Source organism: Sander vitreus, chromosome 4 (assembly GCF_031162955.1).
Source record: "Sander vitreus isolate 19-12246 chromosome 4, sanVit1, whole genome shotgun sequence".
Taxonomy (NCBI): Eukaryota; Metazoa; Chordata; class Actinopteri; order Perciformes; family Percidae; genus Sander; species Sander vitreus.
In genome coordinates, this window is record NC_135858.1 from 7,004,135 (window position 1) to 7,031,093 (window position 26,959).

General features: G+C 43.0%; 1 protein-coding gene across 7 annotated transcripts in view; it reads left to right on the top strand.

Moving 5' to 3' along the window:
• The window catches only part of magi1b (membrane associated guanylate kinase, WW and PDZ domain containing 1b), a 153,131-nt gene that overhangs the window by 115,468 nt on the left and 10,704 nt on the right, over nt 1-26,959 (top strand). For 5 of the 7 annotated variants that reach the window (XM_078247927.1, XM_078247928.1, XM_078247921.1 and 2 more), the window contains exons 10-19: nt 112-228; nt 2,605-2,790; nt 2,960-3,619; nt 14,030-14,061; nt 14,526-14,570; nt 17,988-18,234; nt 21,447-21,538; nt 22,215-22,407; nt 23,961-24,332; nt 26,197-26,364. In XM_078247927.1, coding sequence (XP_078104053.1) covers nt 112-228; nt 2,605-2,790; nt 2,960-3,619; nt 14,030-14,061; nt 14,526-14,570; nt 17,988-18,234; nt 21,447-21,538; nt 22,215-22,407; nt 23,961-24,332; nt 26,197-26,364 — 2,112 coding nt within the window. The remainder of the gene's footprint in view (nt 1-111; nt 229-2,604; nt 2,791-2,959; nt 3,620-14,029; nt 14,062-14,525; nt 14,571-17,987; nt 18,235-21,446; nt 21,539-22,214; nt 22,408-23,960; nt 24,333-26,196; nt 26,365-26,959) is intronic. The other 2 variants (XM_078247922.1, XM_078247924.1) reach the window with 2 other exon arrangements.

Genomic DNA, 26,959 nt, shown 5'->3' on the forward strand with positions numbered 1-26,959 from the left:
TCCTCTAGTGTCATAGAAAGAAAAATGCTTTTTTCCCCAAACACAAACAGTAGGGCCACTATGCAACTGGCTAGACCCCATCTAGAGAAAATGTGCCTCTTGCTGTTGCAGAATGGATCGAGGACTCTGTGTTAGCAGGGGCCCCACTGGCCAGCTACGCTGCCAACCAGGAGACCTACAGGGACCCTCAGACAGGACCTCCAGTGCCCAACGCGATGGGGCAAAAACGTAAGTTCACATCTCTATAGAACTAAAGCGTGAAACCGGATTAGTCATTACCTTTCTGTTTCTAGGCTGTGTTACCCAGACTTATTATGACTTACGGTGTAGTTTGTTTTCCTGAGCCGGTGCCTCAGGCCGTGTTTGATTTTTCCCAGGCCTAGTTATGAATTGACGCTATAAAGCTGCTCTCTGTATACATTTCGTTATAAATTCTTAATAAGTCAAATACAATTCTACTCATCTGGTATGTACAATAGACTACATTTTTCCAAGAGAGTGCTCAAGGCAGTGTTTGTATTTTCATAACCGACAAACCGAATATGACTCTGCTAAGTACAGTTTGATTTTATATACGTGCCCCCTCTGTGTTTACTGTGGCCACATGTTGCTTCTCATGGAACCATTTAGCGATACACACACCTACAGATACAGTGTCTAGCCATTACTGTGTTTCCTTCTCTTGCCTGCCAGCTCCTTTTATACCAGCCTCCCACTAGCAGCTTTTCTAATTGGCACAGCCATGGCAGAGAATTAACAGCCTCACCCCGTCTTTACCTCTTACTCTCCCTTGCTGCTCTGTGGGACGTATTTTCCTTTTCCCTCATCAGTCTCATTATGTTATAGCTCACATTCGCCGTCTCACTGGCTTTTGTGTTCCTGCCGTTCTCTGCTTTGGTTCAATTGCGGGTTTTGTCCATCTATCTTACTATCTGTCTCTCGCTACTTTGTACTGTCCTCGACCTTGATATTCTTTCAGAGAAAGGCGTCATTTGAAATCTCTTTATCCCCCTCCTTCATATTTCTCTTGCTTCCTGGTCTGTTCTTACATCTCTGGATCCCTCGTGGATAAAGCCACCATCTATGTTCAGTTTCTTTTTTACATCTCTCCTGTTCTAAAAACAATTATATTCAAAGACACTGCACACACAGACACACATGCTGCAAAAAACACCAACACAAGGACACTAACTGACTTCATGGGTAATGCATTTTTCATTGAATGTGGCTTAATTTATGTGTATCAATAATCCGTTAGAGCTCAGCTAGTCCTTGTATTCAACTGCTGTTGCCCTTTCCTCACATTCTCGACAGTGAAGACGGTGGATGAATTCCTCACTCAAGTTTTTAATTTTAGATTGATTCCATCTCATATCTTTCTTCATTGTATCCTTAATGCCAGATAATGAGGTAGAGAAAGCAAGAAGAACAAGGATGATTAATTGGGTTTAGATTGTTCTCATGACTACTGTGAAATGTGTTCCATATCTCTGTGTTAATTAAACCCTCACAACCGGTGTTGAATGACAGAGATATCTTGTTGGCAAGAGCCGTTCACCGAGGCAGAACCCTCTCTCATACAAATGCTTTTATCATGTAACCTTCATGCGTTAAGAATGACAAAATACTCACTTTTCACTATTGAAATCAGAAGCAGGATCGGCAATATTTTTTCTCTCTTCACCCCTGTCTACTTACGCACATCCGAAGAAAGAAAAAACAACAGACACAGTGTAGCTTACCGGCTGGTAGCATGCAGCTAAAGACACAGGGTAACGCTAGCTTACCAATAGCTTGCAGCTTAACTTTTCTAGACACCATGGCTACTGCTGAAGTCAGAGATGACATAGAAACAACAGAAAATCCTCCTGCTTCCCTGAAGTCACCGGTGTGGTAACATGTTGTCTTACCCGTGAGTGAGTTACTGTATGTCAACAAACAGCGAAGGTAAAGCATGTGAGACTCCATGGTGACTTCAGGTACACGTCATTAAACTAATGGTGGATTCAATTGCGCTCCCACAATAACCTGGACTTAACCACAACAAAAACTAAGGAGGTAATTGTGGATTTCAGAAGATCCAAGCACACCGAGCACTTTGCCCTCTACATTCAAGGGGAGAAGACAGAGGGAGTGGAGAGCTTCAAGCTCATTGCAAAGTACCCTTCTGCTATCTAGTGGCTATTATTGTGGCATTGACATCCCTGTTGAAATTGATTACAATCGTGACCCTTTAAAATCTAAAGTCCAATCCAATCGTCGATTTGGAAAATCGTGACATCCCTAATATACAGTGTATACCATTTTTCACCCACTATGGTGAACAAAACCATAGTCAGTCGCCGTTACATTCATTGTTCGTGTTTGCACTGATCACTAAGAGTTGAGGTTAGTTGTGTATAAATTAATGATAAAGTGTTAATATTTTTTTTGAGGTGAACTCTTTTCATGCCGGTGAGCAAAAGCATTTTACTGAAACCCAGATTATATATTTTTGCATTTTTGGTGACGTGCAAACAGAACCCAAAGCTGCTTTATTCAGTTTGTGCTGTTCCTTATGTGTATCAGAAAGATCTAAAAGTAATTATCTGTTTGTGTGTTCAGGAGGGAAGCCTTTCTTTACTCGGAACCGATCCGAGCTGAAAGGGACTTTCATTAATACCAAGCTGAAAAAGAGTCGTCGGGGGTTCGGTTTCACTGTTGTTGGAGGCGACGAGCCAGACGAGTTCCTGCAGATCAAGAGCCTGGTCCTGGATGGACCTGCTGCCCTCGATGGCAAAATGGAGACAGGTTGGTGGATAACATTTATTAAAGTTTAGAAATGCTGCTTTTAAATATTGCTTTAGCATGCTGATTGTGTATACGTAAGGAAGCTACAAATTTGTATCAAATAAAAGCTTTTTGACAAATACATTCTTTGCATACAAAATAAAACTTCTCCCTCATCTCTACCTCTAAGGTGATGTGATCGTGAGCGTCAACGACACATGTGTGCTAGGCTACACCCATGCCCAAGTTGTAAAGATCTTCCAGTCCATCCCAATTGGCTCTATGGTCAACTTGGAGCTGTGCCGTGGCTACCCACTGCCCTTTGACCCCGATGACCCAAACACTAGCCTGGTAACCTCAGTGGCCATTCTTGAAAACAAGGAGCCCATCATTGTCAACGGCCAGGAGGCCTCCAACAGCTACGACTCGCCGTCCAGCCACAGCAGTCAGAACACCAACAACGGCTCGACCAACGGAGGAGCACCCCTCAACGGCCTACCCCGACCCCACAGCCCCTCGGCAGAGGTGGCCTCTGATACCTCTTCCCAGCACGGCTACCCCAGCGACGTGGTCACCCTGGCCTCATCCATCGCAACACAACCGGAGCTCATCACTGTACACATGGAGAAAGGAGACAAGGGCTTCGGCTTCACCATCGCCGACAGTCCCGGAGGTGGAGGGCAGAGAGTGAAGCAGATCGTGGACTACCCGCGCTGCCGCGGCCTCAAAGAGGGTGACATCATCGTGGAGGTGAACAAGAGAAACGTACAGAGCTTGTCCCACAACCAGGTGGTTGACCTGCTCAGCAAGTGTCCCAAAGGCAGCGAGGTCACCATGCTGGTGCAGAGAGGTGAGTGGAGGCTGATCCCTCCTTACTGTATGCATGCTTATTATCTCAGTGAACTTGTCATTGGTATTGTAACTGATGAGAGCAGATGAAGATAAGGGCGATGGGGGGGGACGGGTGTCGAGTTATAGGGCGGTTTCTGATTTATGTGCCCTTATGTTGAAGTATTGCGAAACAAACCAAAACCTTTTCTATGAACCTGTTCGATAGGGCTGCACGATATTTTGTTTCGTCTACATCGCGATGTGCGCATGCACGATAGTCTCATCGCAGCGGTTGTTATGGGAAGTGAGGCTCTCCCGTGTGTAGAAAAGTACAGTAAGCGGCAGCTGCCGCCGACACAGTGATGCACATGCTTTTCCATGTAGTGAAGCTACAGTAGTCAGTGTTTTATGTTCGCTGCAAAGACAAACTAAATCACCTGATTAATGCAACGTAATCACGACATATCCTGGCCATTTTTCACCGCAGAAAGGTGCTACCAGCCAGGCTAAAGCTAACATAGTTAGCCTAAAGAAACAAGGCATCTGTCCCAACTAACGTTATGGTTCGGAGCTGCGACGCTGGAAACGTAACACTAATCTACAACAGCAGTCTGTTTCTGATATAACGTCATTTACACTGATTTAGGTGCTCTTGGATACACAGTTTGTTGAAGAGTGTGACATGCAGGCTCTGCATGCACAGCAAACCACCAATCATGATCAATTTTAATCAATTTATCAAACATCCAAAGCAGGCCCCACTAGTCGACCACAACCTGAAATTTAGAGGAAGCAACATGCATGCATTATTAATATCATTCACTTTAGCATGGATTGATATTATGTGAATACAATGGTGTCATGTCAGTCAACCAGTGTATTTCTTCCTAATTTCCCTCTCCAAAATCTCTTCAGAAGAGTCATCACAGCCTTACTTGCTTTGGTTTTGGAAAGCATTACAAAGACTGGTTCACATAAGAAAATTTCCTTTTTTTATTTTCTTTGTAGATGCACTCCTACAAAATCACCCCAGTAGTTGAGAATGATTTAGTATTTCTAAATAGGGCTATTTATGTCCTCTTGTAAAAATGATTCTTTTTTTCATATCGCAATATATATCGCAGGGAAAAAAAATATCGCAATGTAAGTTTTTTCCAATATCGTGCAGGCCTACTATTCGATGCTCTTAATAATAGGATTCTGCCTCACAGGCTGTCCCAGCTTACAGAAAGCTCTTTTATTGACACACATGTATTAATGTAAATGGTTGGAAGCAAAGAAGGTAAGATAATTATCATATGGCAATTTGAAACATTTGAGGAATTCGCTGAAAGAGAAGTGAGAAAGGAGAGTGAGATGTTTACACTGAATAGCATTGACAGTCAGAGGATTATAGCTGTCTTGAAATTGAAAGGAGCCAGAGAGAAGGAAAAGTTTAGAGGGGAGATGAAGGAACTATGAGAAAAGGGTAAACATGGGACAGATGGGTTTAGTTGGCGTTTCTGGTCTGAGAGTCTGAATGTGTACTGTCTCATACTCAGTTACTCTCTCTGCCCAGGTTCTTATTCACTCCCCTCTGTTTCAGTCTACTGTGTCTGTTGGTTGACAAACATGTCTAGTGTATTTTAGGCTTTTAGTGTATTCCCATGTCAAGGCGAGTCACTTTAAAGAATAAGATGCCACCAATTGTGCTGGGCATACCTTTTATCCACCCACCTGGCTATCTTGCTTGGTATGAGCTGAAGTCATTTTGCTGTTAACATACATTTTTAGCATTGGTCAATGTCAATGCTGCGAAAACAGTGCAGCTGCATGTGAATGCTTCTAATCAACGTGTACCACCCAGGTTTTGTCATGGTTTCTGATTGAAAATGACTGTCGCACAGAAGCACTAAATGGAAACAAAGCAACTGTGAATGGAGGATAAAACTGAAATGATTGAATTTTGGTATTTTCCTTCCAATTTCCCCCCTCAGACTTGCAGACCTCCAGAGCTCTAAACGCACCGTGTGATACAAGTAATTGGACTATTTTCTCTGTCAGACTGTCCATAGTTTGCTTTGGGGCTTATTAATTTAACTAACTAAAAGTTTTTTTTTAGGTCTGTCAAAATAACGCGTTAATTTCGATTAATTAATCTGAGAAAAAATAATGCGTTAAAAAAAAATAACGCAGATTAATCCATTCCATATTGACGTTTGACCCGGAGCCGTTCTAGCCACCATTGGACTGTAAAATGAAGGAGGGAGACGAGAATGTTCTGCCTGGATTATTGATTGGAACATTTACTTGTAAAAATCTTCTTCCTGCCAACCCTGGCTACTGAAATCTGGTGCCACTGATATGTCCGCGCTTCTCTCTGATGCTCTGAAGACGATACAGGCAACACAAACACTTCTGAACGTGACACTGGTTAACACTATACTCGACAGCAGTTAATGTTAGCCTACCGCTAGCTAGTTAACACTATACTCAACAGCAGTTAATGTTAGCCTACTGCTAGCTAGTTAACACTATACTCAACAGCAGTTAACGTTAGTCTACCGCTAGCTAGTAGCTGGATTAAACACGGTTAAAATGCTGACAGCTAACGCTAAACTGTGTAAAGTTTGACTGTGTTTCACTGTAGAGGATTCAACACTGGTATGTAACAATCTGCAGCTGCCGTCGGAAAAACAACACAGATGGCGCGTTCAATGAAACTGGTATTTGTGTGTGCAGTTTATCTCCTCTGTAGGGTTAAGTGCTCGGAACTGTTGACGGAAATTGGTCAGATGTAGTCTTTCTCTCTACATGTGTGACTCTGTCTTAATTTTTTATCTCTGTCTCTGTATCTCCATGTTGTCACTCTCTCTTAGTCTCGCTTCTTGACACACATCCACACTCCAGTCGCACACAGACCAAACCGTTCCACTCACCCTCACTGGCTTTTGCTAATGAGTAGCATTTCTTCATCGTGCTAGTGTAGACAAGCTCATGAAGTGATACAGCCTCATCATGGGCAAGGGCTGAATGGGCTGTCAATAAAACAGAAGGCAGGTGGAGGATTAGCTCAGTTGGTGGAGCAGGCGCACATGTGCAGAGGTTTATTCCTTGACGCAGAAGGTCCAGGTTTCGAATCCGACCTGTGACGGTTTTCCGATGTCTCCCCCTCCCTCTCCCCTTTTATAGCTCAGCTTTCCTATCACATAAAGGCAGAAATGCCCCCCCCCAAAAAAAAAACAGAAAGCAGTTTGGTACAAAGTATTGCCGGTCAGCAGAGAAACACAAACAGGAAACAGATGTGAAAGCTAATTTAATTCGTAGTGTCTTACAGCAGGACCTGCCCTTCTGGTGCTTCATGTAGATTAATAATAGAACAGAACTCTGCTCACTGCACTTCTCCCATTTGTACATTTAAGTACCAAGTGCTGGCTTCTGTATGTTTTACAAAGATCCTTTCTGATGAAGAGCCTAATGACTCCAACATCACAACACAGACAGTAATTAGTGAGCCAAATTACAAATTGGATTAGTGCATTAGTGTAGACTTCTTTTTTTAATTTGTCCCGCACTAGGGCTCAGAATCAAACCTCCATGCTTTTTAGCTACCAACCAAGAATGTGTTTATTAAAAGCTAAAACTTAAAAGTCTTAAAACCTGGCATTGATTCCTTGGTTATATTCATACTTTTTTTTTTTTCTTTTTTTTTTTAATCAGACATCTTAGATATACATATTTTTGCTATTTTAAAGTGTATGTTATTTAGGTAAAGCTCTTGTACTACTTTTGAACATTTTTTAATAAAACCCAGCCCCATCTAGCATCTGGACATATATGTGAATTGTGTGCATGTGTGAGAATGAATTCATTGTTCATTCATTCAATTCATTGTTGTCAATATAAACAACCACAATTATATTTGATCTAGGGCCGCAACTAATGATTATTTCTATTATTGATTCATATTTTTGTTTCTATACATCGAATTATTGTCTGTAAAATGTCAGAGTCAAGGAAGAAATCTTCAAATGTTTTGTCCAACAAATATTTAGTTTCCAATTATATAAAACAGACATAAAGCCGCAAATGATCACATTCATCACATTGGAGAAGCTGGGACCAGAGAGTAATTGGTGGTTCTTCTTGATAAATAACTTAAACAACGATGGACTTCTCCACTAATTGATTAATCTACTCATTGTTTTAGTATTATCTTTATCTAGATCAATGCAGTGTATACAGTACTGTATATGCAAATAAAAATGCTTTATATAGACCATATGTGGCATTACAAATAAATTAAATAAATTAATTTAGTGAATAAATTAGTTAAGGAAAAAGTTCAGATGCCTTTGCTCCATCAACCCTTTATGGACATACACCATGTGCGTATCAGTTTCTATTTCATCCTCCCACTGAATTCCTACACATTTTCCTCCAGATTTCCCCATGTTGAATAATGAATCTGTTTACATCACACTGCATCATTCCTACATGTCTGACATATACACACAGAGTTGCACTCATGAGAAGAAGTTTGAGATACGGTGCCTTAATTACTCTCCTGCTCTTACTCTCCTCGGTACTTTCTCACTCCGGCTCGCTCCACCAGTAGCAGCAAGGCACACTGGGCTCTAATTAGGGTCCTGATGTCAGCTTTACTTATCATACACATAGATCTTTTTCTCTCCTGTGCTCTCTTTACTCCCACTCTCCTTCCATCTATCAAGAATCTCTTCTTCCCTGAGCAAACACCGCTGGTGCATGTACAGACACACACACGCATCCACACACGCTTGATGTCAGTCTCAAACACAAACAGTCATGCATCCAATTATGGATTCCAGGCAGAACAAGCCTGGTCTTAATTGGTGCAGATCCACCCTTCCTCCAACCCTCCATCCCCCTTTTCTGTTTCCATTCCCCCACTGTCAGTATGTAGATGCACACCCTCTCGCCCACATGAAGATGGGAGCCAATCCATGCGGCCCACACACGAAGATGCACACTCTCCCTTTCCACTCTGTCATTCTCACTATGTTTGAGCATGTCCCCAAGTCAGCAGGTGTGAAAATGGGAGCATCTGTTTCTATGCCGCACAAGCCACAGTGTGCTGAACATTGAGGTAAAGAGCCTGCGATTCATGGATCTCGTTGTGAAAATCTGGCAATGTGAATCTCATTTGAGGGTTTTTAGGGCCTTTCATATTCTTTGTATGAGCTAGCTACAATAGCTGTGATTAATCTTTTTGACCCTTTTTGGTCCAGTTAATACATACAGCGGAAGAACCACCCACAGATCAGAATGTCAGGTAATGAGACTTAACAGTGAACATGACCATGAACAGTGTTTCATAGTTTATGCACACAAGACATTTTTGTACAGAGATATACAGTACTGCCTATAAGCACACTCGCATGATTTATTACTTGAATCAGCTCTGTGTTTCGTGGTACATTGTTCTTTCATTTGTCTAATTGCACTGCTCTAATGTGCTCATTTCCCCATGCCTGTCTTCTCCTGCCCTCACCGATGGCCCCTGAGGTCTTGCCGTTGGGCAGATGCTTATTTCCTCTCCCCTGTTCCCTTTAAAAAGGTGTAAGTGTTACATTGTCCATAGGGACGAATACACCTGCTGTACAGCCTTTTGTCAACGAAAACCTGTTTGGGTGTCAAATTTCTGAGACACAGCCTCCAATAGCCCAGCAGCTCATGTCATTAGTCAGCTGAAGAAAAATGAAGCCCAATTTGTCTCAGCATGGATGAAGAGTCTCTTTCTACGATTTTTTTTACCTGTTTGTAAGGCCTGGCAGGTGCTGCAATAAATGCAAAGGTAAATTGGGCTTGGTTACAGCAACTGCTTGTAGCCATCTACACGAAATGGAAGGAAAGACAGCTGCAGTGGTTGAAGGAAGAGAACAGTGGATGGAAGGATGTCAGAGGATTAGAGAGATGACAAAAGAGTAGCACTGTAACCCCCATGATGCTTTGCTCTCTCTTTTCCTCTTTCTCTCTCCGCATGTCATGACTCATCAATCAACCGTGGCACATTAGTCCCTGCTGGACAATCAGGCCTTGCACTCCTCTCAGAATGAGAGATGGACCTTTTCTCTCCTCCCATGTAGCCAGCGGACAGACAAATATCAGGTTGAGGGGCTAACACAGGCAAGAGGTGTTGACATTTTGCAAATGTCAGTTTATTTGACGAACCCCTCCACTGCACAGTTACTTTCCTTATCTCCTTTGAATAAATAGGAATCTCAATACCCAAACAAATGTCAAAGACCTGAGATTATCTGCATGAAAACTTGGAAAAATCTTAAGAGCATTTATTTAAAAAGCATCAATAGTGTTAAAGCACAAGGGGGTGTATTTCCTCTTGTTTATGTTTGGTTTCCTTTCCTCTCATTGCCTTAAAGTGCAGTTTGAAAGAGATGTTTTGTAACCTTGAAGACAGACAGTGGGTTGAAATGTCTGTTTTCTTTTGTTTTGTCATTGACGTACAGCTTAAAGAGGGTAAAACATCAAGTGGAGCATCGCCACACTAGATAGCTCCTATTGGCATAATGTTGGGCAAGTGAGCAGACAGCTTGTAAATGCCTCCTGTCAAAAAGCACTCCACGGACCAGTGTTCTTTGAGGACACACACTGATAGGCACACAATTACGTGAACTTACATAACCCACATAAACAAACTCACAGTTACCGGCATGCACACTCACGAGGCCCGTATAATGTGGACAGTCTTGTACACACCCATTAGAAAGAGATAAACGTTGATGATGGGTCCCTGCGCAGACCAAAGTAGGAAATCAATTAACTATATGTGCAGGAAGCGTCGTATTTCTGCCCACTTCGCATTAAAAATTCTGCTGACTGCACGTTCCAATGGCACCATGACGAACAGCATTGCATTTCTCAAAAGCAATGATGGGGCAGCGGCCCGCCCGCTAGGTGCCCACGATTCACCTCCACTCATTTTGGGCTTACCAGAGGCGTGTGCCTGTGAATCACTGCTTGTTGCACAGGGACAAGGTGAGTCTCACCCCTCACCGATCTGCAATGTCTTCACACCTCCATAGCTGTTGGGCGAGTTGTAAATCTCCACCATTGCACCATCCTTTATTTCTATGACAATGCTCTGCAGATAATCTGCGCCAGGGTCTCCTCTGGATGGATGTATGCATTGTGGTAGGAGAGGATTTAACCTCTGCTTTTTAAAAACCAGGGAAGACTTAATAAAGGAAAAAACACTTAGAGGTATGTTTTTTCATATATATAATAAAGCACCATGGCCTTCCATGTAAGAAAAAAAAACATTATGTTCCATCACTTCTTTTCTTTTTTTAAACTTTTTTCTTGCATGCTCTCCCTGGTCATCTTTGGTATCTATTTAGCTATGCTCCTCTGTCACATTTAATTTCACCGTTTACACACACAGAAGAAGCTAAATAAAGCTGTACTCTGCAGGGCTGTCACATCCTGGCTGTTGAAGTGAGCCTTTTACTCCTTGGAGACCGTCAGTCAGTTCCCCACGGTCACCAGGCACTGTCTCCACGGGGACAGATGGACCTGCCTGTTGGAAGCCATCACTCCTAGCCGAGATCTACCAACACACACATACAAAGACATGCACTGTGGACAGACAACATAATCTGCTTAATAATGGCTTTCGTTTAGTAATTGGTGTGCTGCCAGATTTTTGCAACAATATCTATCTATTGAAGGGAAAAAAGCTGAGGGTACAGTACCTCTGTACCTCTCCACACCTTATTTCCAGTGTTGGCAAAAGAGTCCACCACACACCGTCTTCATGCACCCAAACTGTTGGGACTTAACCAGCTGTGGGGCTGTCACACAGAGAAAAACAAGTTGTGTTCACTGAAAATCATGGAGTTTTTCCCTCAGGCAGTAAAACAAGAACTATTAGTATTACTCTGTCAAGCTGAATACAATGTTTTACTGCAATCCTCATATATACTGAATACTTTATTATTTTGGCTTCATTGGAATTCACAATAATCAGTTGATATATCAATCATAAAAACCACATATTATACAAATTGAGTGCCCCGTAGGTTGAGCAGTCCTTTATTATTTATGGTTGAGACTGCATTTTCTGCCACAAATTGTAAGATTTAGTACGTATAATAAAATGAGTTGGGGGGCCCTACAGCGCTCCTGGTACATTATTTGAGAGCTGGTGGCACTGAGGATTTAGTTGGCGCTCTCTCACTCAGGCCAGCTGAGATCTCCCACCTGTCCAAAACTGCTGTTTTCTCCCTCTTGTATGTAATTACTACTGGAGATTGGCCCAAACATTCACAATGCTTTTTGATCTGGGAGCTTCAAACACACAGTGGTGCTTCACACACTCACACACTGCACACACTGCTTCTGTCTACCAATGTAGTGTTGACCTGCACACAGTTTTGCTTCATTTGTCAACAGCTATCAAGGCCTTACAGTTCAGTTGAGCTCTTACAGCTTTAATTAATATCTCAATTAGTAATATTGCTTTAACAGTAAAACATAGATTCCAAGGTAAAATTTCAAAAAGTACAGTGCATTGCCAAGACCAGAATTGACCTGTGTCTGAGTCTGTTTCTTGCTTTCACAGGTGTGTCTGTTCTGTTTATCAGTGTGTCTGATCGAAGTGCTTGGAGAGAGAGCGTGCTGAGAGACATTGACAGACAGCAGCAGCAGATCAGTTGTAGTTGATAGATGAAGGATAATCAAACGCCAGCTTGACACTTTGACTGACAGCATGCTTAGCCCAGAGAAAATACCTTGGGATTGACAGTGTGCATCTGCGTCCGTGTCTGATTTAGGGGATTGCTATGTGCTCCTGAATGAATGATTCCTATTGATTGAAAAAAGGGGAGAGGGGAAGGATGATGGGAAGGATGATGGGGGAGGGAGAGGATGGAGAGAAGAAAAAAGCTGCAGACGCAACACTGTTGGAGCTGTCGGTTGTGAATAAACCCAGATGTCTGAGAGATAAAGAAGATGTGTGTGTGTGTGTGTGTGTGTGTGTGTGTGTGTGTGTGTGTGTGTGTGTCCCTAAAGGATTGACACACAAAACTGGCCCATTTTCTTAGATCAGACACCGCCTGGTCTCACTCATGCTTTACTTGTGTTACACACCCCTGTTGTATATTAGAAGTGTGTGTGATTCGTACTCCACTGCTTGTTGCATTTTGAATATTATAGAGGTAAATACACAACGCGAGTATTGCATTTTCTCTTTGTTTCATATATTCATTCTGCCGTTCTCATTTCCATAACTTCACACAACTGTTTATTTCATGCAGAGTCGAGGGAGGGAGGGATTGAGGGAGGGGGAGAGGGCAGTGATGTGCATAAGGAGCAATTTTCCCTGGCTAGATCCAGGCTGTGTTAGCATTTTAGTCATCCGTCAGTCTTTCTTTATGAGATTCTCTGCGATAATGATATTTCTGGTCACTGCTCACTCAAGCAGAAACCCGCCTGTCATACCTTAAGCACACTTCGATTTGTGTTGGGTAGCGCCGCACGAAGCCGCCTGATGCCCTTGTGTTGTGTTGTGTGTATGCAGCTGCATGGATGTTTACCAGCATGTGGGGGTGGGAGAGAGACTGAGATGGAGGGGAGAGAGAAAGAGGGAGGGAGGGTGTGTGGTGATGCTGAGTGAAGAAAAGGGAGGGAGGACAGTGTGCAGTGAGGTGTGAGAGAGAGAGAGGGAAAAAAAGGAAAAGACGGCAGGAAAGGGAGAGACGGGAGGACGCTACAACTGCCTATAGATGCTGGAGCCTTCGACAGCGGAGCGCGGTGCTCAGCGGACTCAGGAAGATGGTCTCAGTAAGAGGGGAACTGACGGTTGCCTATAATTTAATGTTCAGTATCTTGGACTCCTTCTCCATGGGTAATGCTACGGCCAGGAACTCCAGAGCACAGCTCGCTCTTTTCCTCTCTACTCCTCTCTCTTTATTCTCTGGCTTAGTTGCTCTCCAGGATTCTGTCCTTTTCTCTTAACTCTCACTTTCCTCCCTCAAACACTCACTCGCTCACATGCGTTCTCCACCGTCGTGTAGCCAGGCTCTTGCGAGCGCTGGGTTAGCCCTTGGGGCTGGCCCCACTCTTCGGCTGCACCAGTCAAGCCAAGCGCTGGCCGCGGCAGTGATGCAGATAGATCGCGCTGCTGCCATTCCCCCCCCCCCCCATTCCTCCCCAAACGCCAGCCGCGGATGGGCGAGCAAAGGAGCCAAGCAGGGAAAGAGAGGAAAGGAGGGAGAAGGAGACAAGGGCTAGATGAGCACTGTTGTGACATTGTTTTGGAGTCTGCGTTACCTTTTGTTGTTCCTTTCTTTCTTTTGTCTCCTTTTTTCTGAACATGGACGATATAGTAAAACTACATTGGTAACCTTCTCCTTTTTTTCTTTTTTCCCATTTCTGTCTGGCTTCACAGGTGTGGCACCTGCAAAGAAGAGCCCAAAACTGGTAAGTAGTTGTTGTTTTTTCTATATGTTTGTCCTCTCCCATCCATCTCTCTTCTGTCCTCTGTCTACATGGTGTATCTGTCATAAGGATATTTGGCTTCATTTCACCGCCTCTCCTCTCTACCTCATCTTTAACTCTGCTCTGTAAGGTGTAACTTGTGCTGGTGTTGTGGGTCTGTTTGGACAACATCAGATGCTGTGCTTTGCGGGGGTGGATCCCTGTAGCTAAACATCAGCACCCCCACCTCTCTGGAGGGGGCTTGGAGGAGGGGCTTTGATGCACAGCGTGAGCTGGGTTGCTAACATGCTGATGATCGCATCACGCAGGGTGCTAAGCTTGCAGTGTGAGAGTTGAATGTAGGATCACAGCTGAGAGTCGGCCTGATCCTGTGATATCTGCTGCATTAATGAAGGGACCCTATTGACTGTGTCTGACTAAATGTGTTTGTCAATTTTGTTTTGCAGGATGGTTTTGAGCAGTCTCCTCCATACAGAGATTACACTAGGATGGTATGTGATGTTGTTTAGCTGGGGTGAAAGTTTTGGGGAATGACGTATAGTGGTAGGCTTATTGGTGCTGGGTATGTCATTTGTTAGATAATAATGGTGATGGTATAGCATTATTATAGCAGATAATAGAGGTGATAGGTTGAGGATGATTATAGTGTTTATTAGGGGTGTCACAATTTCGATTTTAAATTGAAAAATGGATTCAAATGAGCTTTCGATTTCGACTCTCAAAATTTCCCAAGTATTTTTTTCTCTCTTCACCCCCGTCCGACTTGTGCACGTCCGACGAAAAAAAAACAAACAGACACAGCGGAGCTTACTGGCTGCTAGCATGCAGCTAAAGACACAGGGTACGCTTACCAGCTGCTTACCAAAGCTAGAGTCAGCAGGCGATTAGCTTAGCTTACCTCACACAGAAGGAAACAGAGGAAACAGACAGACAGCCTTGTTTTGTTTAAAGCAGTTTTTACATTTCTGTTTGTGTGCAGATTAAATAAACAAGATATCCTATGTTAATTAGTAAGATTTTGCTTTAAAGCTGGTAGGCAGATTAGTTTTCCTTTAGACAGAGCTATGCTAGCCGTTGTCTTTGTGCTAAGCTAGCTCGCCTGCTGGTTCTATCGTAATATTTAGCATACAGACATGAGATGGTATCAATCTTCTCATTTAACTCACAGCAAGTAAGTAAATAAATGTATTTATTTAATATAAGTATTGATTCCAACCAGTATTAGAAGCAGTGGTCTCCCACCTGTTTTTTTGTCCAGATGTTTAAAAGCTACTGTAGGTTCCACTGTGGTCCAGTTGTGGACACTGCCACCATTGACACCCATTTACACAAGACTTCCCGTAGGAGACACATGGGCGTATAATTAGCAGCAATAGCGGAGTGGATGTCAGTGGATTGCATACCCCCCTCCTTTTTTTCTAGCCTTGCCAAAGCAAAGGGATAGCTCCAATTAAAAAGAATAACCCTCAGATCCACTGTCAAGTTAAAAAAAAAAAAAAACAAGAGAGGAAAAGAGAAAACAGAGTATGTAAGGGCTGAGAACATCTAATCGCTTTCCCAGGCACCACTTATCAAGGATTTTCATTATTTAGATGTCTATGGAGAAGAATGTAAAGAGAAGGGCTGAATGTGGGTTAGGAGTGCAGATGCCTATAGGCAAGCTGCCGTGAAGGGCTGAGAGGACAATAGTTTGATTTAAAAAGGAAACAAAGAATAGTGATGGAGAGTAAAAGAAACCAAGACTAAGGGGGAGATGTGTCTACCTACCTGTCATAAGGTGAAGGAGTCTCTTCCAGACACTATGGCCACTGCCGGAGTTGGCAATAATGGAGAAACAACAGAACTGAAAAATCCTCCTGCTTCACTGAAGTCACCAGTGAGGCAATATTTTGCCTTCCCTGTGAGTGAGTTATGTAAAAAAACAACGAAGCTAGCATGTAGGCTCTGAGGGGACTCCATGGTGGTCCAGTGCATCTCGTTAAATTAGTGGTTCTTTCAATTGCACTTCGTTCATTTTGAAAAACTGTTATTGTAAAGTACCCTTCTGCCATCTAGTGGCTTATATTTCGGCTATTGTCAGCACTGCTGAAAAGAACATGTTTAATTTGAGAATCGACTCCTGACCTTAAAATCAAAAGTCAAATTGAATCAAAGATTTGGAGAATTGCGACACCCCCAGTGTTTATGCATGATGTTTCAACATAATGTTTGGTTGTATTAGGCTGGTTGGGTGCAACAAAATACACTAAAGATGATTGCTATTGCTGTGATGCATCAATGCATGTATGGCCTGCTGGTGGCAAAGCAGGACTGAGCGGAGTCTGAGGAAGCAGCAAGGATTTGTTTTCATTGCCCCAGCCCCACCTCCCTCTTTCCCATCTTCTTTCTCCTTAATAAGTTATTGGAGCAGCAGAAACCAATGTATTAGACCAGTCCCAGCGGACAGAGGAATAACACGACTGCAGAAGGTCAAATCTAATAGATCCATCAAGAACAAGAGATTTGTTTTCATTTGATACATTTCACTTTGTATACATCAAACTGAGAGAGAAACCCAAGAAAATGCTGCCGCATTGGCTATTGGAGGCACCATTTCATTCGATGGAATGAAAATGACCAAAAAAAACATTTTGCGGTCAGTCCTAAGATGTGACTTTAGCACCAAACAAGGCCTGCATTTGTGACTAATTATATAAATCCATTTATTTTTACTCCACACAACGCAGTGAGGTTACACTCCTAACGCTGGTAGAGTAAGGATTCCACCTGGATCCACGGCTCTGACTTAATATCTGCTAAAGTGTGAAGCTTCTTTTATGTCTAACAAGGGTGATGAATATAAACATGAATTGCAGAGGTGTGTGGGGCTGATTCAGGGAGTAATGAGTCTGGATTTATTGAAGACATGGCTGCACTTTGAAGGCCAAACACTTTGATATTTGAGAACAGATGAGCCGCTTGCCTCCGCCCCTTCCTGGTGTATTTTTGTCCACCGCATCCAAAGTACTGGGAGGTCACTTGATGTGAAGAGACTGAACTGCTGTCATTTAATCTTATTGTCTGAAAATAGCTTCCTTTCTTTCTCATGCATTGTCAGTAACCCTTTCCCTTCAGTAATGTTGAAGTTGGGACTGTAAAGAAAGGTATTGTGACAAGGGTCATGGAAAGGATTTTTACTTGTACTTGCAGCATACTTGTACTTGAGCTCAGGATTGTGTGCGCTCTACCATGCTTAAGCACCGCTCCCTTCGAATACTCCAGCAGGTGCTTAAGTGCCCATGTTATTGATGGGCCAGTGGCAATTTATGGAGAGTTTTACATTTCTGGCTTCACCAGTAAAATCCTCCCTTTGTTTCAAACCTCACAAGTGCTTTATTCACTGTGAATATATTTCCATATGCAGCAGGGGATGCAGTTCCTTTTTAATACATTCCACTCTGTTTAACAAAAGGAATAGGCAATGTACCCTTGTAAATTGAGCTACAGTTGTTTCTCCCACAGCTGAATGACTTAATCATGAGATATCATTGAGGGTTTTTTTTTCTCCCTTTGTATGCTAAAATAATTATCTGAATAAAACAGGTTTAATTTTCTTTGTTGAATACAGTAGCAACACAAGCATTGTTGACAATATTCACTCTTAGGTCCTGCTTCCTTTTACCCCAAGGAGCAGCAATCTTTTATCTTTTTGATCTCTGATCCAAAATTCCTTTGTATTCTAATCTTCATCCCATTGATTCCCCTTTAACAAACCACAACCTCTTGTCTTTCCACTGCTGAGCATGCAATAACCTTTTTTCCCCCCGTCCCTACCAGTCTGTCACACCCAGTTCAGCATCCATGTTCACAAGTGTACTGACACAGCTGCCTTTCAGTTGTCAAATGATATTGATCTGCTTCTCCAACAGCAATTGTCGAGAAAGGACAGTCAGAACAGCTCCCAGCATAGCGTTTCCAGCCACCGGAGCACCCACACAGACTCTCCCGTGCACACGTCCCTGGCACCCCCTCTTAGCGAGAGCATCGCTCCCCCGCCCCCCTCTCAGCCCCTGCCAGGCCTGCCGCCCCAGGACTCCCCAGCAGACGGGACCATCCAAAGAAAACCGGACCCCTTTAAGATCTGGGCCCAGTCCAGGAGCATGTATGAAAGTAGGCGTAAGTATATATATTTTTGGTGGCGGTTGGATGAGGGCTGCATGGGGCTGTTGGCTCAGTGGAGACCCTTGGTGTGTTTAAATGGTACTGCACGTTTTGGAGCAAGATTTGGGATAAGTCTTGTGCATGTAAGTAACTGGTTTATATTCACATACGGTATATTCATTTATATTTACATTTAACTAAGGATGGAAATAGCATTGTAGAATATACATTAAAGTCAACTAATTGTGTTTTTTTTAAATGTGAAATTGAAAGAGTAGTTCAGCATTTTGGGGTGTAGGCTTATTCGCTGTCTTGAGACGATCGAATGACGACTGACATGTGCACTGAATAAAAAAGCTAGAGTCAGCAGGCGATTAGCTTAGCTTACCTCACACAGAAGGAAACAGAGGAAACAGACAGACAGCCTTGTTTTGTTTAAAGCAGTTTTTACATTTCTGTTTGTGTGCAGATTAAATAAACAAGATATCCTATGTTAATTAGTAAGATTTTGCTTTAAAGCTGGTAGGCAGATTAGTTTTCCTTTAGACAGAGCTATGCTAGCCGTTGTCTTTGTGCTAAGCTAGCTCGCCTGCTGGTTCTATCGTAATATTTAGCATACAGACATGAGATGGTATCAATCTTCTCATTTAACTCACAGCAAGTAAGTAAATAAATGTATTTATTTAATATAAGTATTGATTCCAACCAGTATTAGAAGCAGTGGTCTCCCACCTGTTTTTTGTCCAGATGTTTAAAAGCTACTGTAGGTTCCACTGTGGTCCAGTTGTGGACACTGCCACCATTGACACCCATTTACACAAGACTTCCCGTAGGAGACACATGGGCGTATAATTAGCAGCAATAGTGGAGTGGATGTCAGTGGATTGCATACCCCCCTCCTTTTTTTCTAGCCTTGCCAAAGCAAAGGGATAGCTCCAATTAAAAAGAATAACCCTCAGATCCACTGTCAAGTTAAAAAAAAAAAAAAACAAGAGAGGAAAAGAGAAAACAGAGTATGTAAGGGCTGAGAACATCTAATCGCTTTCCCAGGCACCACTTATCAAGGATTTTCATTATTTAGATGTCTATGGAGAAGAATGTAAAGAGAAGGGCTGAATGTGGGTTAGGAGTGCAGATGCCTATAGGCAAGCTGCCGTGAAGGGCTGAGAGGACAATAGTTTGATTTAAAAAGGAAACAAAGAATAGTGATGGAGAGTAAAAGAAACCAAGACTAAGGGGGAGATGTGTCTACCTACCTGTCATAAGGTGAAGGAGTCTTAACAGGGGTTTTCTAAATTGCCTAAGCCAGTTTGCTCAGTGCAAATGGGAGGACTGCAAGGAGAGCACAAAGGATAACGAAGAGGGAAGGGACAGAAATGGGACATGAAAGAGAAATGTTAAGACAAGAGAAAGGTCGAGCTTTGGGAGATCACGGGATTCTGACGTATAGAAAAGTAGAGAGGAGCACAGAGAGAATGACAGGGAGGACAGCTGACCTGTATCACCAGGTGTAAATCACGCCACATTGTGCTCTCATCCTAAAATCCTGCTGTGTGCATCCCATAGGGCTCAAGACTCAGCTGCGGCAAAGGTATTTCTCTACGCGACATTCGCTGTAATGAAAAGTTCTGCTGAGATCAAGGTCTTTAAACACACCATGTGGTGAATGATTTCCATTTGCAGAAATAAATCCACCCCAAAAACTCACACAGCATTTACCTGCCCAAAAAAATTGGGGCCAGAAAGGATCGCCCGTGCTTCATTGGCCTTCATTTTGATTATTGTCTGGTTTTAACATGTTCCCAGTTTAATTCCTTCCCTGTTTGAACCATCCGTGCTTGTTATTTGTAGCACTTGCTCATAGCTCTCCACAGGTCTGTCCATCCTTGTAAAATATTGATCGATTCACGCCCAGTTGCCTCACTGCGGGGATCACTTATGGATCTATTAATCGACAGGAGCAGGGTGTGACCCCGCCGAGTACAGGTGCAGATTGCGACAGTTGACCCTCTAACTCTTTCTCTCCTAGTTCCTCCACAGTTACATTGTAATAGATTGGAAGGGATGGCAGGGATTTTAGCTGTTGGCTGATTGGGCGAAGGCTGTTTATGCCTTCTGCCACCCTGCCGCCTCTTCGTGACTTCAGTGGCCTTGGCAGCAGTGGCCTATGTTGAAGCAAAAGGAAATCTCCCTGGGAGTTTACTCAGAGGTGCATGTTTGTCAGCCTGTACAACACAGCTGTGACCATACAAATGCATGCACATAACATGAATATGTGAATAAGTATACACACACTTAAAGCAAAGAAGCTCATGTGTACACCAAGGTGAGGCCACACACATGCACACTCGCTCCGTCTACTGGCTACCAGTAGCCCCCCTGGGGCTCCCTCCATCTCCACTGCTACATGAACCATGAGCTGTCATTCTCTGCAGTGTAATGCCTCTTTTATAGCACAGTACCTTTCTTTTGACTAAGACACACACATTTCTGTCTCTTGCGGATGGGAGTGGGCTGTGAACTAGCCATACTAAATAATATATGGCGTATTCCAGCCTGTATTAGCACCTCTGTTGGGTGGGAAGTGCTCTCCAACATAGGGAAGAGTAGAAATGGAGTTGCATGTCACACATCACCTCATGAAAGAAACAGTGTAGTCCATTTAAATAGAAATGTCCAGGCCGTGGGAACGTCACTGAAAATGTTGCAAAAAAGCTAAAAGAAAACTATGCTATTTCAGACTTCAGAGTGGAATTTCAGCCTGATCATTTCTAATTATGGGACCAATGAATGAAGGTGCTCTGAATTGTTTTGGCAGCCTGTCTGGCTTTTGATAGTTTATTTAAGCTCGCTACCTATGCTCTTTACCCAAAATAGATTTTTTTTTATCTTTTGATGATCAGATGTTTGTTCTTTTCCCAAAGCCTCCAGACAGATTATTTGTGCAAAAGTGCTATCTTAGTGACAAAGCTTGGAACAGTTGGGGGGGGATACATTTTTGCATGTTGACATATGCACACGGGGGGTGTGATTGCCTTAGAACAATGGATGCATCCATTATGGTCATACCGTTCTTTGCAGTCCTCTTTATGACAAAGCTCAACCATGGTATTTTGACTAAATAGGGTGATATTGAGGTAGGTATACTAGGGCTGAGCTCTTCTTGTACTGGTGCAGGCTGCTGATATTAATGCAGAAATGTTAATGGTGCTCTGTTAATTTTACAGTTCCAGACTTTCAGGAGCAGGACATTTTTCTGTGGAGGAAAGACACAGGGTTCGGCTTCAGGATCCTAGGAGGCAACGAGCCAGGAGAGCCGGTGAGTCTCTCTCACACTCTTTTCTCTCATAGCTTTTCAATGTCCTCAATTTTCACTTCATATGTGTGTGAAGTGTATACTATCAACTGACAAGATTCAGTAACCTGAATAATGAAATGGACGCTACATTTCCAGCACTAGTCTGAGCAGCATCTACAGTTTTTCTATTTATCTGTGATTTCTACAGCACAGTATCCCTTTGATCTGGCCAATGTAAAAAGAAAACCACCCATCCCGTACACACACCATGTCTTTCTTAAAGAGGCAACATTGTTTGTTCTTGTTCACTGGCCTGCACTACATTTTTTTGAAGTAAAAGAAATAATGATTTACTTTGGAGCTGGGGTGACCACTGTAGCAGGCTTGGAAGAAGAGGAAAGACGTAATAATGCTGTTTAAATTGTAGCAGACCTGAACTGCATGCCAACTTAATGCCTGCTGTAAAAGTTGGGACATCTTTGAATTCTTATTTAATGCATGTACGTATAGTATATCTTTCTTAATTTTTTAAGAAAGGGTTAGCCTTTCCCTCAGTTAAAGCATTGTTTGAACTCCTTCCATGTGTGAAATCTAAAAAGATATTGCCCTTTTGGCAGTCTTTGCCTATCTGTACATGATCTAGATTTATTGCTCACAGTCTCACAAGTGTCCTTTATCTATTTTGTTTGTGTTTCAGATCTACATTGGCCACATAGTGAAGTATGGCGCGGCAGACGAGGATGGACGCCTGCGGTCCGGGGATGAACTGATATGCGTGGATGGCACAGCAGTGGTGGGCAAGTCCCACCAACTTGTGGTGCAGCTGATGCAACAGGCTGCCAAGCAGGGCCACGTCAACCTCACTGTGCGACGCAAAACCAACTACACCGGTAAGAAGGAAGAGAGCTAAAGCTCAGCAGCCTAGCTTGTTAGAGACCTGCTGAGGGGTTTAAAAGTCAATGTTTCATCCACTCATTCTGAATATACAGTATATATAGATATAGATATCCATATATAAATATTAGGGGTAGAGGAAAAAAATCGATACAGCATAGTGTTGCGATATTTTCCGTGGCAGTACTGTATCGACACACAGACGCCAAGTATCTACCTTTTATTACATATGTTTTGGTGTTGCTTGTCTTCTTGACAATCTCATTTTGCAGCAATAAAATTGAAGTGAGATGAACAAACGGAGCAATGTATCTTTTTAGATAACAGATGTTGACAAAGTATTTTTCTTTTGGGGACATTTGAAATTGGGAAAAATGTGAAGTTTGAAATTTTTTTATAAATTGCAATATATCGCAGAATATTGCAATATGTTTAAAATCGCAATAATATCGTATCGTGACATAAGTATCTTGATGATATCGTATCGTGAGGCCTCTATAAATATAGATAGATAGCTAATCACAGTGTCTTGTTGTTGCTGTTAACATATTTGAGCATGTCAGTAATTGCGTTTCATATTAAATCAGCAGTGTATTTTATAATTTATGAATATAATTAACAAACTATTTCATCAACAAAGTCATATATCGGCATGAAAAGCACTATGTGTACTTCACATCGCCAAGGGCTCCATTTTTTTTAATCACAATTCCATCAGGGACCCGGGGACCTGCTTGCTATGTGCAGTGGTCGCCTTCCTCTGTATTAGTCTGGATGTGTATTGGTTGGAAGCGCTCACCCGCTACTGCTAGCAAACACGCCCCCCCCCCCCCCCCCCACCATCACTGCCATTTCACTGCTCTGCTCAGCTCCACACTGCTCCTCGGAAGGCGATAAAGAAAGGCCCATAAATATGATGAAGAGGGTGGTCAACCTTCGGCCTGCTGTCAGCAGACATACATTAGTGCGTTGCTGCTCCCCGTCTGCCTCAGAGCGTCTAGAATATGAGGCGCCTTCCGTGAGCAGCTGCACAGGAAATGAAATGTGGAATGAAATGTCCAGATATGTCTTTAGTTCATCTTTTGTTCACAACAGATCAGAGGACAGATTGTTGGAGAGGCTCTTCTCCCTAAGGTGTCTTGCCAGCTTGTCTTTTATCATATCAGCATGAACTAGCTGTGTTAGAAGAGAAAACTGTCTGTGTTTATTTACAATCTTTTTCAGATTGCACACATGATGGAACATTTTGCTGTGTTGTCATATCTTGCCCTATTATGTAGCAGTCTCTTACTCTGCTTTTTCTGTTCTATTATCTCCGGAACTTATTATATAACGATGTGTGGTCTAATGCTAATCTGTCTTCATTCTCTTCTCAAACACTCTTGTGTTATCTCCTCAATCTCTTCTGCCTCACCTCCCTGTCAACAATTTGTTTCTCTTCATTTCTTCCATAAATCTTTCTGCTCTCTCATTCTCCACACCATTTCCTTTATCACCCTTCTCTGTATATGTTCATCTTTCTCACCTTATCCTCCTCTGCCATTTGTAGTTAAAGCAGAGGGAGACGTGCCCCCCTCGCCGGCGTCCTCCCACCACAGCAGCACCCAGGCGCCCAGCTTGACGGAGGAGATGGGGAAGCGCACCCCACAGGGCAGCCAGAACTCCCTAAATACCGTGAGCTCTGGCAGCGGCTCCACCTCCGGCATCGGCAGCGGGGGAGGGGGCGGAGGGGCGGGAGGCAGCGGTAACGCTGTGGTTGCTGCTGCAGTCGCCACCACCTCCTCTCAGCCCCCCAACGCCATCTCCAACGCCCCCTCCGCCTTGCAGCCCTATGACGTAGAGATCCGCCGCGGCGAGAACGAAGGATTCGGTTTTGTCATTGTCTCTTCAGTGTCGCGGCCTGAAGCTGGCACCACTTTCGGTAAGAGCTGTCGCACCTTTCTGTGACGAGTGTAACTAAATATCTTCACACGCAATTGTTGATTGTACAGAAATCAGTTCTACTCAGCAAAACATGAAACACACTCTATAGCTTTTTCATCACCGGGGCCTTTTATCTTCCTATCTTCTTTATGGGCTGCCTTTGTATCATCCATAAAACCACTGAACACTAAATAGCCTGACAACCAGCACCGATTCTGGCTATTTACAGTCCAACCAGATCAATACCAATTCTCTTCAGAGAACTGATTCTTCTTTCTCATTTTCGTCTAAGCCTGTCAAATCAAGACACTGAAACCCTTTCTTCGCCTGCAGCTTCTGCTACACTCATACAAGGCATTCATAATTGATCACAAGTGAAGTGGGTCTTACATAAGGCATTTGTATTATTCAGCTCAACTTAAATGGCTTCGGCCGAGCAGGATGGCACTAAAAGCATGACAACTTAATGAGAATGAGTGCTGCAAGCAGGATAAATAGGGCAAATGATCAGTGTGAATAATATGTATTTATTTTACAACATGTGATGCGCTGACTCATTATCACCTTGTCTACATTTTTTAGGTTATTTTGCATCACATAGCTGATAGAGGAATCATTGTATTGTTGAAATATAAACCTGGTCAAATTGATTCTACTTTGCTTTTTTACAAACTAGTAGTGTCTTTTCTGTGCAGTGCACTCTTTGCCCTACTGCCACGGCTTCCTGCCTAAACCACTATGGCATTCCCCTCTTCTCTGTGCTCTTATCTCTGTCGGTGTGGGTGGACTGAAAAGGCCGGGAAATGCTCAGCTTTCCAGGTTGGCTCACAAAGTGGCAAAGCTCTTTTTCACAGGCCAAAGTAGAAAGCATGGGCCAGCAGAAACGCTTTATTTGATTTGACCTGACATGCAAAATCTAATAGAAACCATTTGGCTACATAAAGCCAGTCCACACATACTGTTAGTATTTGGAGAAGCACTTTATTCTGTTCAGAAATGCCACGGGAACCTCTGTCTCTCTTTTTCTCTGTCCCTCCATCATCTACTTTCCACTACAGCTAGATTCAGTTGAAAAGACAGGAAGAGGTCAGGGTTAGACAAGTTTGTAGTGGAATTAAAGAGAGGAAGGCAGTTGAAGGGAGAGATGAATAATAATGAAGAAGAAAGGAAGGAGTTATTGTACGCTCCTATACTCTGCAGTGACTGATGTCAGACTGCAGACAGAGAGAAAGAGAGAGACCTTAGGGTAGTTGGTGCGATGTCAGCTCTGATGTATGTTTGTCGTCTCCACCTTTCTGCTGGTGCAGGTGTTTGGAATGCAGATGACACAACACAGTTTTTTTATTATTAGCTTTCTACTGCCGAGAGACTCTCATGCAAATATAATAATGATACCCATTTTAGAAATGTGGTGCTAGAGTAGCTCTACGTGTAACAGGAGGATAAGACAGAAAGGGTGCAGGAGGACGAACACTTTGGTAGATTAGTTTTTCCAATCATTGGAGAAAAAAAAAACACTTTACAGTAAAAGGCTTGAGAACTACAGTATAACAGCTTCAGGGATTTATTTGGAGAGCACACATTTGCCTTTCTATACCAATGCTTGCATTTTGTTCTGTTGCTTTTCTGATCAGTTTCTCTCAGTTACTGTGGCTTGGCTGGCTGCTGGCTGTTGGCAGGGATTTAACCCTTAACCTTCTGATCTTCTTTTTCTGCTCCTTTCCTCCTTTTCCCTTCTCTTTTCAAACACAATCCAACATCACTTTAAACACAACACACACACATACACTGAATCACATATCACAACATGACAATGGTGATTATAGCTGGCAATGCATGTGTGGCCATGCCCCACAAAATAGGGCGCATCATCGAAGGGAGCCCAGCAGACCGCTGCGGGAAGCTGAAAGTCGGCGACCGCATCCTAGCTGTGAACGGGTGCTCCATCACCAACAAGTCCCACTCTGACATCGTCAACCTCATCAAGGAGGCCGGGAACACCGTCACACTGCGCATCATTCCTGGAGACGGTGAGTAGAGAGTGACAGTTAAGGACTCCACTCTACAGAATCGTTTGTTATGATTTCTGATTTTGTTTAACAGTCTCTATTCCCTTGAAAAACTGTTGCCAGAGTGCAACCTCAGTGTTCTAAAAGGTGCTCAGAACAGTGGGGGATATTGTCAACTCACACATTCTGACAATATCACATACAGTCGGTAGCCTTGGGCCAAAAATTCATATTTTGCCAAACTATTGGGCAAGAGCGTGTTCATGAAGGTTGTCTAAGTAGAAGTGCAGATTGTTGCAAGTGGCTTTGCTCAATCGTACATTAATGGCAGTCAAACAATACAATCTTAAACTATTGATTGTATTATTATTATTATGGGTATATTTGAGGAGCAGGACAATTCACTTTCCCTGCAGTGTTGACAGAACTGCTTCTTGGGGTATTTGGGAACTTTCCCAGCCTTTGCGTTTATTCCTTTGGCATGCCGCACTTTTAAAATACCATGATACATAGAGAGAGAGAGAGAGAGAGAGAGAGAGAGAGAGAGAGAGAGAGAGAGATGCAGAACTTCCTCTGTATATGTGTGTGTTTTTGTTAAAGTGGTTTTAAGGAAAAG